The following is a 13429-nucleotide window of genomic DNA, read 5'->3' on the forward strand; positions in this document are numbered from 1 at the left end:
ATCAAAAACTTTAATTTCTTTTCGACTGAAGAAAGAAAGACATGGACATCTTGGATGACATGGGGGTGAGTAAATTATCAGGAAAAGTTTATTTAAAAGTGGACTAATCCTTTAAAAGTATTCCTGTCATGACAAAACCGAATTTTCAGCAGACATTACTTTAGTCTTCAGTGTCACATTATCCTACAGAAATCATACTAATATGCTGATTTATTTATTTATTTAAGTTTTCATTGTTAAAAACGGTTGTGCTGCTTCATATTTTTGTGGAAGCCGCATGCATATTTGATGAATGCATGGACATTTCAAAAGAATAGCATTTAATTGAAATAGAAATCTTTTGTGACATCATAAGCATCTTTACAGTGACTTTTGATCAATTTAATGCATGCTTGCTGAATAAATGTCTTACTGACTCTTGAATCTGGGTAGTGTATGCTATATAGTAAGCACCTTCAGAAAATGACAGCTAATGGGGAATCATTCAGCTGTCAGCAAGAGGAGACATACAAGCAATATACTCATGTGTCTTGGTTCCTCTCTGAGTTTGCTGAAGTTTTATGTTTACTGGATCTCTGAACCACATTAAGAACCAAACAACTGATGTACCAACATTCATGTTAAGCACCCGGTGAAGACTGGGAGTGTAATGTTCATTAGTGATCTCTCTCAAAGTGTCTGGTTCATCATTTTAATTGACTGTTACTCTGTTTGACAGAGAATGACATATCAATGTAGTGTACACAACAAGAAAAATGAAATCAAAATGCTAAATATTTCATTAGTCTACAAAAAATACGCTTCACTGGAGTCATAATAAGTCCTGTCAAATATCGGCAAGATCCAATCAATCACAGCCATTACGAATTAACCACACGGTAACCCTTAAGTGTTCAGCAGAAGTTCTAAAAGGAAGACACGTTTCCCACACTAAGTGTTGTTGCTCGGAGTAGTGAGACGGCAGCGCTCTAATGGACTCATAAAGGGCAGGTCTGGGAATGGGGTGAGCTCCAGCTGTGAGCTGAGTTATGTCCGTGAGTGATTTCTGCAGATGGCATGGATGACGGCTGGCATTAAATGAGCCTGAGCCGTGTTCTGTGTTCTGTTCAGTCATGAGTGGGCAGAAGGGAGGCCACATGCAGCCATATGCTGATGCACTATAAACAGGAAGAGAGGCGCACAGGTGCCCTTAAGAGATCTTTATAGCGGGCCCAAAGCATCTTATTGTTAAATGGACACAGTTAATGAAGTACAGAGACTCTAAGACTCCAGTGTACACTACAAATTCCGTTTTGTTTGATCTATTTGAAGGGTTAGTTCACCCAAAAACGAAAATTCTGTCATTTATTACTCACCCTCATGCCGTTCCACACCCGTAAGACCTTCGTTGATCTTTAGAACACAAATTAAGATATTTTAATTGAAATCCGATGGCTCCGTGAGGCCTGCATAGGGATGACATTTCCTCTCTCAAGATCCATAAAGGTACTAAAAACATATTTAAATCAGTTCATGTGAGTACAGTGGTTCAATATTAATAATATAAAGTCACGAGAATATTTTTGGTGCGCCAAAAAAACAAAATAACGACTTATTTAGTGATGGCCGATTTCAAAACGCTGCTTCAGGAAGCATCGGATCATAAATGAATCAATGTGTCGAATCTGCTAATCGGAGCGCCAAAGTCACGTGATCTCAGCCGTTTGGGAGTTTGACACACGATCCGAATCATGATTCGATACACTGATTAATTAATGATCCAATGCTTTCTGAAGCAGTGTTTTGAAATCGGCCATCACTAAATAAGTCGTTATTTTGTTTTGTTTTGGCGCACCAAAAATATTCTTGTCACTTTATAATATTAATATTGAACCACTGAACGAAACCACTGTGTTTTTAGTACCTTTATGGATCCTGAGAGAGGAAGTGTCATTGCTCCCTATGAAGGCCTCACGGAGCCATCAGATTTCAACTAAAATATCTTAATTTGTGTTCCAAAGATCAACAAAGGTGTAGAATGACATGAGGGTGAGTAATAAATGACAGAATTTTCATTTTTGGGTGAACTAACCCTTTAATGCCTCCGTGTTTAATAAATGTATTATTCTACAAGGATGCATTAAATAGATCAAAAGTAACAGTAAAGACTTTTACATTGCTAAAAAAAAGATTCTATATCAAATAAATGCTTTTGAATTTTCTATTCATAAAAGAATCCTGAAAGTCATGAAAGTCATGATTTCCACAAAAATATTAAGCAGCGCAACCGTTTTCAACTGCCATAATAATAAGAAATGTTTCTTGAGCACCAAATCAGCATATCCAAAAATCTAGCAGAACCTGTTTTTACTACTGACAAATTAATCAATGAATTAACTATAGGAGTATTTTTGCAACTTGAGCAGTGAGGATAAACATGGTTTGTGTGGATAATAATGTTTAATGTATAAAACATCATTACAGCATCATTCATATAAAAATTAGCAAAAACACATTACATTTTTTGTATTAATAGTACTTATAGCAGGCATATTTATTATCATGATTATAATAATTCAACAGGAGGTACTTTAATTTAGATTCCTGTGGGAAATTACTACTTTTAATATTAAATTAGTGTGCTTGAACACATTTTCAGCTAAAACTTTCCCTGAGTAATTCCTTTCCCTATTAAATCAAGTAGTCTTTGATGAATATCGAACGAATAAATGAAGCAAGAGAAGGCCAGAGACCAGGAAGAGGGAGGCAAATTAGCAAATGTACATATTTAAGTGAAACACATGGGAATTCCTGGTGAATCCTTGCTGAAACATGCTCACCAAGCCTAATAGTCCTGAGAGCCAGTAATCAGGCCATGTGACTGATGAAAGTTCCTGCCAGATATCTGATCTCAACACATATGGTGGTCTAGCAACACATGAATTTCAAAACAGTATGGAAATCAGAACTGCTCATCTGTCTGCGTATAAAATGCGTATAGCTCTGCCCAGGTAATTGTCTAAACCAGTAATATGGTCAATCTAGTGGCAGAAAATTACAGTTCTGCAGTAGAAGTCTATGGAAACCGTGAAATAAAAGAATAAAAAACTTCATTTTGAGTTTATATCTCACAATTCAGACTTGTTTCTCACAATTCTGAGTTTATATCTCACAATCAGAATTGCTATTTTTTTTTTTTTGTTTATATCCCACAGTTCTGACTTTTTACCTTCAGAATTGTGCTATAAATTTAGGAGAGATATAAACTCACAATTGCAAAACGTAGGAATTGTGAGAGAAAAAACCTCACAATCTCAGTGAAGTAACTGCGATGTCTGCTCCCAAATAGCTTAATCCTACTCTCCTGTTCAGTAAGAGTAAAATGTCCATTACACATGCTAAACATTGGTGCACCAAAACAAACAAAAAAAGTACTAGGGCTGTCAATCTTTTTAAGTATTTGTGCAGGATTCATTTCACATTTTATCCATAGTCATCGTGTTGATGCCATAAATTCCTTTTTAAGACAAAAAAATATATATTATGTACAGTTGTTGGGTGCGTCAGACTGTGAGGATACTCAAAGTAGAATATATGCATATGCAAAATACAAAGGTAAACAGTATGCAACAGCATCACACACACACACACACACACACACACACACAAAGACAGATTGTATATTCCTCAAGCTACATCAAAATACACTGGAAATCTGAGCACTGAAATGTATTAATTCAATAATAAAATAACTTTTTTTTAAAGTGCTGAAGTGCTTTTCAATCAAAGTGTAGTAGAGTTATTGGAGGGTAAAAAAGCAGACAATTTTTCCCCAAGAGGAGCTACATCAAATTACGAACACAATACATGTACTTCTAGCTTTTAGCTGCCATCTGCCAGGAACAAGAATTGCAAATGCTAATGCAAATGTAAAACTAAATTAAAATGGATCCATACATTTATTTGTTAGTGTCAGTCAAATATACACAAGTACACATTCATCTCCTACAGCAAGTGCCGATAAATCATAATTTACCTTCAGTATTCTTTCATGGTCTCCACTACAGAGCGAGTTAAGGGATGTCTTGAAGGTGTTCCACACGGGGTTGAGGTTATTCATGACGGTCTGTGCTCAGAGGGGGGGCAAGCAATTCAGTGTTGGTAAAGCACTATCACAGGTAGATCTTTGAGAGAAATTGTTGTCCTACCTCTGTTCTGTGCACTAGCTGCTGAGTGTTGTCATCATTTACCCTGTAGATCTCCAAAAATGGATCCGACTTGCTGAAAAAATCCTGATGGAATAACAGAAGCACAGAGATCATCTGATAGCATCACAAAAATGAGCTATAAAATGATTCTGGAGAGTTTTTAGTGTGATTTTCAATTTTTTTTTTTAGTGTGACACTTTATTTCAATAATCCACATTAGATTGACATGTACTTGCAAAGTTACTTAGTCAGTAGAATGTATGTTGGGGAGGCATCAAAATAAAGTGTTAGCAGATATTAAGCAGACAGTCTACTAATACTGTAATGATTGCTATTTGACATGTAGTTGCAAAGTTACTTATAGTTAGTAGAATGTCTGAAGTGGACTATCGATACAAAGAGTTACCCGTTTATATTCTATATGTGTTATGAATCTATTATGCATTTATGTGACCCAGCAGCATCGTCACTACATAAAACATAATTTTTTTAGCAACTAACTGTCTTTATAACATCTGTTTACTCACTGCTTTAACAATACTTTTGACATGCACTCCACTGCTCTTTCCTGGGATTGCACCTGCTCTACATTCTGCCTGATACTGTCATTGAAAACTAATTGTGTCCTTGCTGGTGACTTTTTCTGAGCAGCTCCCTGTGCAACACTGTTCCCATCCCACCTCTGCTGCTATTTGTCTGCTTAGGGGTCTCCTCACTTGCTAGAAGCCAAATATTGAGGGGGATGGATGTTACAGCACCGTATATTATAGTCATTTTACTAAAATTATAATAAAAATAATCAAATGTGTCCCGTTACCTAGTTTATTTATTTATTTATTTAAAAAATTGTTTTTCAGAGATGAATCTCTTATATTATTTGACCATGCACCAAGGCACTCCAAAAAGATTGAATAATGTTGCCTCTGCAATGTAAAAAAAAAAAAAAAAAAAAAACCTATCAAATATGTCCGAATAATGATTTTATTCCTTACATAATATATAATCAAACCTACAGTAAATTAACTGGATAATACTTGTGTATAAGTAAATTAATTAAAATAAATAAAAATAATACTTTGCAATAAGGTTTCATTTGTTAACATGAAACTTAACACAATATTTCTACAGCATATTAATCTTAGCTAATGTTGATCTCAGCATTTATACACTTTAGTACTTTACACTAAAAAAATATTTTCATGATTTGTTAACACAACATTTTTTCTTTTGTCAAATAACTTATTGATAACTAATTAATGTGGTTCAGATGACATAATATTTTGAGTTTCTGTTGATTAAACCAATGACCTTTATTGTATTAACTCAGAATTTGAATTTCAATGAACTCAAAATTTTAAGGCAACCACGTAACCTACTTTTTTAAGTTAAACCAACAATTCCTTTTTACAGTGTAGATTTTAAAATCTATATATATATATATATATATATATATATATGTTTTTAAAAGAAGTTTCGTCTGCTCACCAAGAAAAAATACAGCTATGGAAAAAATTAAGAGACCACTTAACATTGATTTCTGAACTTGGAGTGGTCTCTTAATTTTTTCCATAGCTGTACATTAAAAAAACAGTAATATTGTGAAATATTATTACAATTTAAAATAACTGTGTACTATTTAAATATATTTGACAAAGTAATTTATTCTCGTGATGGCAAAGCTGAATTTTCAGCATTGTTACTCCAGTCTTCAGTGTCACATGATCCTTCAGAAATCATTCTAATATGCTGATTTGCTGCTCAATAAACATTTATGATTATTTTCAATTTTGAAAACAGTTGTGTACTTTTTTTTTCAGGATTCCTTGATGAATAGAAAGTTCAAAAGAACAGCATTTATCTGAAATACAAAGCTTCTGTAGCATTATACACTACCATTCAAAAGTTTGGGGTCAGTAAGAATTTTTATTTTCATTTTTTTTTAAAGAAATTAAAGAAATGAATACTTTTATTCAGCAAGGATGCATTAAATCAATCAAAAGTGGCAGTAAAGACATTTATAATGTTACAAAAGATTAGATTTCAGATAAACACTGTAAAAACACTTTTGAACTTTCTATTCATCAAATAATCCTGAAAAAAAATATTGTACATAAATATTTTGTACAATTGTACACATTAAATGTTTCTTGAGCAGCAGATCAGCATATTAGAATGATTTCTGAAGGATCATGTGACACTGAAGACTGGAGTAATGATGCTGAAAATTCAGCTTTGCCATCACAGGAATAAATTACTTTGTGAAATATATTCAATTTTTTTTTTTTTTTTTTTTTTTTTTAATTATACCTTTATTTAACCAGGGAAGAAAATCACATTGAGATAGATATCTCATTTACAAGTGAGCCCTGGCCAAGGTAGCAGCACACAATAAACAAAAATAAAAACAAAAGTAAAATTAAATACATCAAACAATAATCACAACACACACATTTCCAACACTAAAACAAAATTAAGAACAAATGCAGACAGTTTGGACTGTTTGATTAAGATATAACTTAAACTCATTAATTGAAATAAATACATTAAGTTTCAATGATCTTTGAATCTCATTCCAAGCAGTTGATGCACTATGAATAAAAGCAGTTTTTCCAAACTCTGACTTCATTAAGGGAACATTTAAAAGAATATATCTACTTGAACACAGATTATGCCCCTGACTTTTGACAGACAGTAAACTACTCATATACAAAGGAAGCTGGCCTACTATGGCCTTGTACACAAATATAAGCCAGTGCTTGTACCTTCTTAAATGAAGTGAAGGCCAACCCACCATTTCATACAATGCACAGTGATGAGTATAATAATCTGTACGTGTTATGAATCTTAAAGCAGAGTGATAAACAGAGTCCAATGATTGTAAAAGAGCCTTAGTGGAATTTCTGTAAAAAATATCTCCATAATCTAGGACAGGTAGGAAAGTAGCTTCCACCAGCTTTCTCTTAGCTGACTGTGAAAAACAAGCACTATTCCGAAAGTAAAACCCCAGCTGTAACCTTAACTTAGACAACAAATGTTTAATATGTAACTTAAATGACAAGTCCTCTTCCAACACAAAGCCTAGGTATCTATAGGAAGAGACCAATTCTATAGAATTACCCTGCAGAGTGTAAAGAGATGGTAGAGAGGATTCACACATATGTTTCCTAGAGAAAACCATATATTTTGTTTTCTTATCATTCAGAGCTAGTTTTAACGAGATAAGGTTACGCTGAAGTATTACAAATGCTTCCTGTAACTTTAAGATACAGCTATCAATGCAGGATGCAAAACAGTAGATTATAGTGTCATCGGCATATAAATGAATACTTGCATCTGATAAATTATCACCAAGATTATTTATATACAATGTAAATAACAGGGGACCCAAAATGGACCCCTGTGGCACACCAGATTCAATACTAAGCTTATCAGAAAGAAACCCCTTCATTTGCACCCTTTGACACCTGTTCTTTAAGTAATTCTTAATCCAGCCTAACGCAGTTTCAGAAAGACCAATACTATGTAAACGCGATAAAAGAATATCATGATTAACAGATAGAAAATAGAAAACAGTTATTTTAAATTGTAATAATATTTCACAATATTACTGTTTTTACTGTATTTTTAATTAAATAAATGTAGCCTTGGTGAGCAGACGAAACTTCTTTTAAAAACATTAAAAGTCTTAGTGGTTCCAAACTTTTGGACTGTACTGTATATATATATATAATACACAGTCGTGTGAAAAAAAGGACACCCTATTGAATACTATGGTTACATAACATGAAATGTGCATAATATGAAATATGCATGTATATCTACCTAATGAATACATCTTTAAACTGCATAACTTATTATCTGCTGACAATAAGATACTAGTATGCATTTCTTTAAGTTTCCCACAGTTGCAGATTTTCCTCATCTAATTAGGCTTATAAAACACTTTTCCTCAGAGGACAGGGGCAGGTATGCTGAATGATCAAAACTGCACTGAATTACCAGAAGCCATTTTCAGGACTTTCAGATCCTTCTGAACAACTTTAACACATAAAAAGAGCCACATGCGCAGAAGAGTCAAAACAGACCACTCACAGCTTACCGTTTTAAAGATGTCGTCTACAACAGTAACACTCTCCTAAATGCTTGCAGTCATTCAGACAAAGTTAAAAAACTGGAGAATGAAATAGCAACAATATCAAAAGTTTTCAGCAAATCTCGACAGCCTGGGTCTCTGATCTCTCCACCAGTCGAGAAGCTTAATCAAAGTTTTAATAATCAGATGCCGAGGATATGATTTTCTCTGAAGGATTATGGCTAAGGGGCTCTTAAATGAAAAGTGACTTAAAGGAGGCTTTCCTGTTCTACTATTTGACGTGTTGTCAAGCAGCAGTTTGAGATGCTCTGTGTGAAACTAAGACACTCCTGTGGATCATTGTTATGCTTCTATTAATCCTTCTTATTAATTTTAGTCCCATGTAATTACCCTGCTGCCAAGAATTGATGGTGTCTCCAAAAGGAACAGTATACTTTCTCTATTACTTTCTCTCTCTGGCTCTCTGCCTTTTTCTTTCTCAACTGTCTGACCGCATTTTCAAGTATGAGGACACATCAAGACTGAAGTTTGTTTTTAACAGAATCCCTGATAATTTCTCTCTGATCTCAACAGTTTGAGCAGCTCCTTTCATATTCCTATGATGATCCTCTCACAACGTAATGCAGACTTTGCCAAGAGGCTGTTTTTGAAGGATGGGAGAGATAAACTATATTTGACACTTGATAGCAAACACAATTCTTAATGCAAGAGAACAGAAAACTGCTCAACTGCAAAAACTGGACTATCTTTTGAAAGAAATCTCTAATGCTCCCCAAGGCTGCATTTATTTGATCACAAGTACTGTAGAACATTAATATTGTGAAATATTGAACATATTTTAAGATAAAATTTATTTGTGATGGAGCTGAATTTTCAGCAGCCATTACTCCAGTCTTCAGTGTCACATCATCCTTCAGAAACCATTCTAATATGTAAATATGTAATCTAATAATATTTGGTTCCCAAGAAACATTTCTTATTATTTGCAATTTTGAAAATAGTTGTGCTGCTTTTTTCAGGATTTTTTAATGAATAGAAAGGTTAAAAGAACATTTATTTGAAATAGAAAACATTATAAATGTACTTTACTGTCACTGTCTATCAATTCAATGCATCCTTGCTGAATAAACAGCATTAATGTCCATAAAAAAATAATAATAATAAATAATGTGGCGCTGTAGACAGCTTCCAGAATCTACATGAGTTCAATGCTGGATTTGCACAAAGGCTATTACTGAAAGATGGAGCAGTTCCCACTTTAAAAGCAGAAGCTGCTGTTTTTTGGCTTCAAACTGTAAGTACGTTTTATTGTTTGTACATGTCTTTTAAACGTATAGTTCTGTTGCTATTTTTTGGTTGCATCAAGGACATAGCTGTATTATAGTGCATACTCCTCCAACAAACACCAACAAACTTCTATGTTCATAAACGAACAGTTGTTCATGCCGTAAATTAAACGCTATACCTTTACAAAAATGCGACTACTCAGTCATGTATTCGGCTACAGTAAAGCTTTAATCAGGATAAAACTGTACATATTGAAAGCTAACAAACAAGCAGTGCTTTAAAAGCCGTGATTGCTGTACATCTGGGTCTGATTCGGGCTCAATTTGATACAGCAATATAATCAAATTGAGCATACAATATAACCGAAGCCCACGTAACCGGTAACAAATAGTAAGGGGCGTGGCGTTTCTGGACGCTTCAGCGAATCACAATGGCTCTGGATTACACTGGGCCTGCTAACCAATCTGAGCACATTGCGTATTTCGGATGGAGTGGCTTCATAGAAGCAGGAAGTCAAGTGAGCCGTTCATATGACAGTGGAATCAGAGGTGTAGAATAAAGCTAAAATATATGAAAAATACAGCGTTTTCAAAAAAACGAAGCATTAAGACATGTTAAACTGCGCCCCAAAAACACAATCAAGCCTAGAAAAAAAAACATTGAACCACCCCTTTAAAAAGCATCATAATGCCCAAAACTATATGCAGACAAAACAGATGCATGTTGTTATATAAGATCATTTTATATTCTTCATAAACATATACACAGGAGGTCTTCCTACCTTATCATCCAGCTTCCTCGCACTGAATGAGAGTTCGACATAATCGTTATTTCCTGTCAGCTCCTCAGCTGTGATCTGGAGAGATTGAGAATGATGAATTGTTTTCAGCAGAAGAGAAAACTGAATCAGAAGCTAACCATGAAGACTGACATTTGTTTTATAGATCTCACTCCCCTCACCCACTGAGCTTTGCATGTTCAACTGTTGCTGCTGCGTTCTGTCAATCTGCATTAACAAGCTCCTCTGGCTACTTTCAATACTGCATCTGACTGTTTTGGAAGGTTCTTGTGTAACGTGAGAAGTTATTCTGTTTTCCCGGGTTCAATAGTGGCATTGATAATTGTAAGCACCTCTGTCATATAAAGTGCAAAGCTTTTAAAGGTCAGACCATGGAATGCTTGCATAAGGCCATTTGCTGGTGTTGTGCACTGCTGGATGTTTGCATAAGTAGAGTGTGAGAGAAAGCAACCAGATAAATTTGGGAAAGTGCTCACCGTAATAGACGATTTCCCAACTGTGTTGCCCTGTTTAAGCAGGGCTTTGGTGAATTTTCTCTGGGAGATGATCTATTTGGAGAGAAATAAGACATTTTAAGTTGGTTGGAGGCTGCCTTGTTTTGATGCTGCATGCTTTTAATGGACAGAACACACACAAAAAACACAAAGCGCAGCACATAACAACACCTCGGGGAGAATTTGGCATGTAAGCTTAGTTCATAATTACACCAAGAAGTCTTATCCACTCCAGATAAATGCTTCATTATTAGTTGTTAAATATTTATAAATAGGATGGAGTGTTTTTGGTTTTAAATCCCGTAGAAACTCTGTTCGAGTGAGCGTCAACACCTCGCTCTCTCCCTTTATTAAACGCATATCATTTCAACAATTATCCTCTCCTCTTCCCCCTCCAACCAAAACAGACTGAACTAAAACAAACAACCCAGTTCCCCGGAGAGAAAACCAGACCTAGAAAGTGGCTTTGATGCAAAAAGATAAACACATGAATATTGAACAAAACGAATGTTGGCATCCGTTATACATTATAAGCTTCTAGCAAATTCTTTACTGAGAAACTGCAAATCTCAACCATCTGGTGAAAGATCATGTGTCTGGTTTTCCATTTGCTCAAACTGCAGATAAGAGAGTAGCATGGCCCATCTGGACTGGCATTCCCCCCACACTGAGTCGGTTACACAGACATCTCACGTTTCTCAATTCAATCAGCCGTAAAATGTCCGGAAATGCTCTTAACAGTTGTTGGTGTGATTATTTAATTAGGAGGCTTCATCTGATTTGGGCACAGTGCCGGCCCTACTCTTCCCCGACTGTGTGCAATCAATGATAACATAGAGATCCTGTTGTAAACTGAAAATTTCCAAGCAAAACATGAAAAAGCCTAATCACACATAACCTGTAGAATTTCTATGCATATTGTAAGATACAGGTGGTTGCTCACTTGGCCCAGTGTGCACTCAATGGCTCCCAGGCAGTCCGCCTCTCTCATGCCATTATGACTGCTGCTGATGTCGTAGAGCTCGTAACGTAGCCGCTGAACCTCTTCGAAGTAAAAGTCCAGGGTGAAGACCTTAGAAAACGTGGGGTTTATACAACTCCGAATCACCTCTGTCCTGTCCACCTGTAAAAATAGCAGAAAACATATTTCTACTTGAATTATGTTCGGAATAGCACACTAACATACTATATTGCCCAAATTTACAGTATATTGCATGAAATTGCTCTCAACCTTTCCAGTGTGACCCCTGATCTAGAACAGTGATTCTCAACCTTTTTGACCCATCATTGTCCACAGCAATATTCGAAGGCCCCAATCGTTCATGAGTTGGGGACACTTGACATTTGACTTGACATTTGATATTCAACAGTATTCTTGACATTTATTCAACAGTGCTTTGATCTGCCTTCATTGACACTATTCTTGAAGAGCTGCTGTGCAGCAAAAATTATGTACCAGTTATCAATGTAAAGCTGCTTTGATACAATCTGCATTGTAAAAAGCGCTATATAAATAAAGGTGACTTGACTTGACTTGACATGATTTACTGGATGAGGATTAAAGAACAATTTTTAAAAATATTTTTTATTCAGTTTGTAACATTTTAAAGCTTGACGTAACTAGAATTTCTTAATCGGAGTGTCTATTTGCACTAAGTGTAAAAAGCCTGTCTTGTTGGCAGAGATTATTTACACTAACTCCACCCACCAATGTCTGGTTGGGCCACACAAGATTAAAAAAGATGCGCACTACACAGTATCTGCAGTGGCATAGGACGTAAGGAGTATGGTGCGGAGAAGTAGCTGTTGGCGTGTTCGAACCCGCCTTTTGCCGAACTCACTCTTCTTCCTTTTCTCATCACATATCAGATCGGAAAGGCATTTATTTTTTATTTATTTTCACTTAGTGTAAATAGCATCTATTGCTAAGAAAATATGCTATCTTCACGTAGTAGAAATAGCACCTAATTGCTATTTACACATTTAATTCTAAAGTTTGTCAAATATCTTGATTTTTAGTTGTTTTAGATTATTTTGATGCTTATTTTGTCTTGTATTTGTGTAAATTATCTACATCATCTTGAGGCCCCCTTGGAAGTTTGGTTGAGAATTGCTGATCTACAAGTTGCGATTTTTCAGTTTTTCATCTTTTTCGTGACTTGTTGACATGATTTCAGGCATTTTAACATAACATTTGATAAAAACGCAAAATAACTGTTCTGAGACTAATGGATATTCTGAGATGATTTCTAACTGGATACCACTCACTGAACTAAACATTTCAAACAGTAGTAGGCTATGCCACATTTCTGTCACATGACCTCATTTTGCTTGTCACATGAACTCATTAAGTCTGTCACATCAGCTTGTTTTTGGGTTATTTCACCCAAAATGAAAAATTCTGTTATCCTTTATACCCCTGTGTCATATTCTTTCTGGACCACAAAAGAGCTATGTGCAAGCTGCCATAAAATGAAAAAGGGAATGGAATGACATAAGGATATTGAAATCAGTATATAATGACATTTGGGGAGGGGGGGGGAGAAGCCTTTAAAATGGCATTGGTTTA

General features: G+C 35.2%; 1 protein-coding gene across 1 annotated transcript in view; it reads right to left on the reverse strand.

Moving 5' to 3' along the window:
- The window catches only part of cpne4a (copine IVa), a 71485-nt gene that overhangs the window by 24746 nt on the left and 33310 nt on the right, over window positions 1–13429 (reverse strand). The window contains exons 3-7 of the mRNA XM_067396167.1: window positions 11804–11983; window positions 10843–10914; window positions 10349–10423; window positions 4188–4271; window positions 4016–4105 (exon numbers count right to left, since the gene is read on the reverse strand). Coding sequence (XP_067252268.1) covers window positions 4016–4105; window positions 4188–4271; window positions 10349–10423; window positions 10843–10914; window positions 11804–11983 — 501 coding nt within the window. The remainder of the gene's footprint in view (window positions 1–4015; window positions 4106–4187; window positions 4272–10348; window positions 10424–10842; window positions 10915–11803; window positions 11984–13429) is intronic.

The sequence above is a fragment of the Chanodichthys erythropterus genome, chromosome 2 (assembly GCF_024489055.1).
Source record: "Chanodichthys erythropterus isolate Z2021 chromosome 2, ASM2448905v1, whole genome shotgun sequence".
Classification (NCBI taxonomy): domain Eukaryota; kingdom Metazoa; phylum Chordata; class Actinopteri; order Cypriniformes; family Xenocyprididae; genus Chanodichthys; species Chanodichthys erythropterus.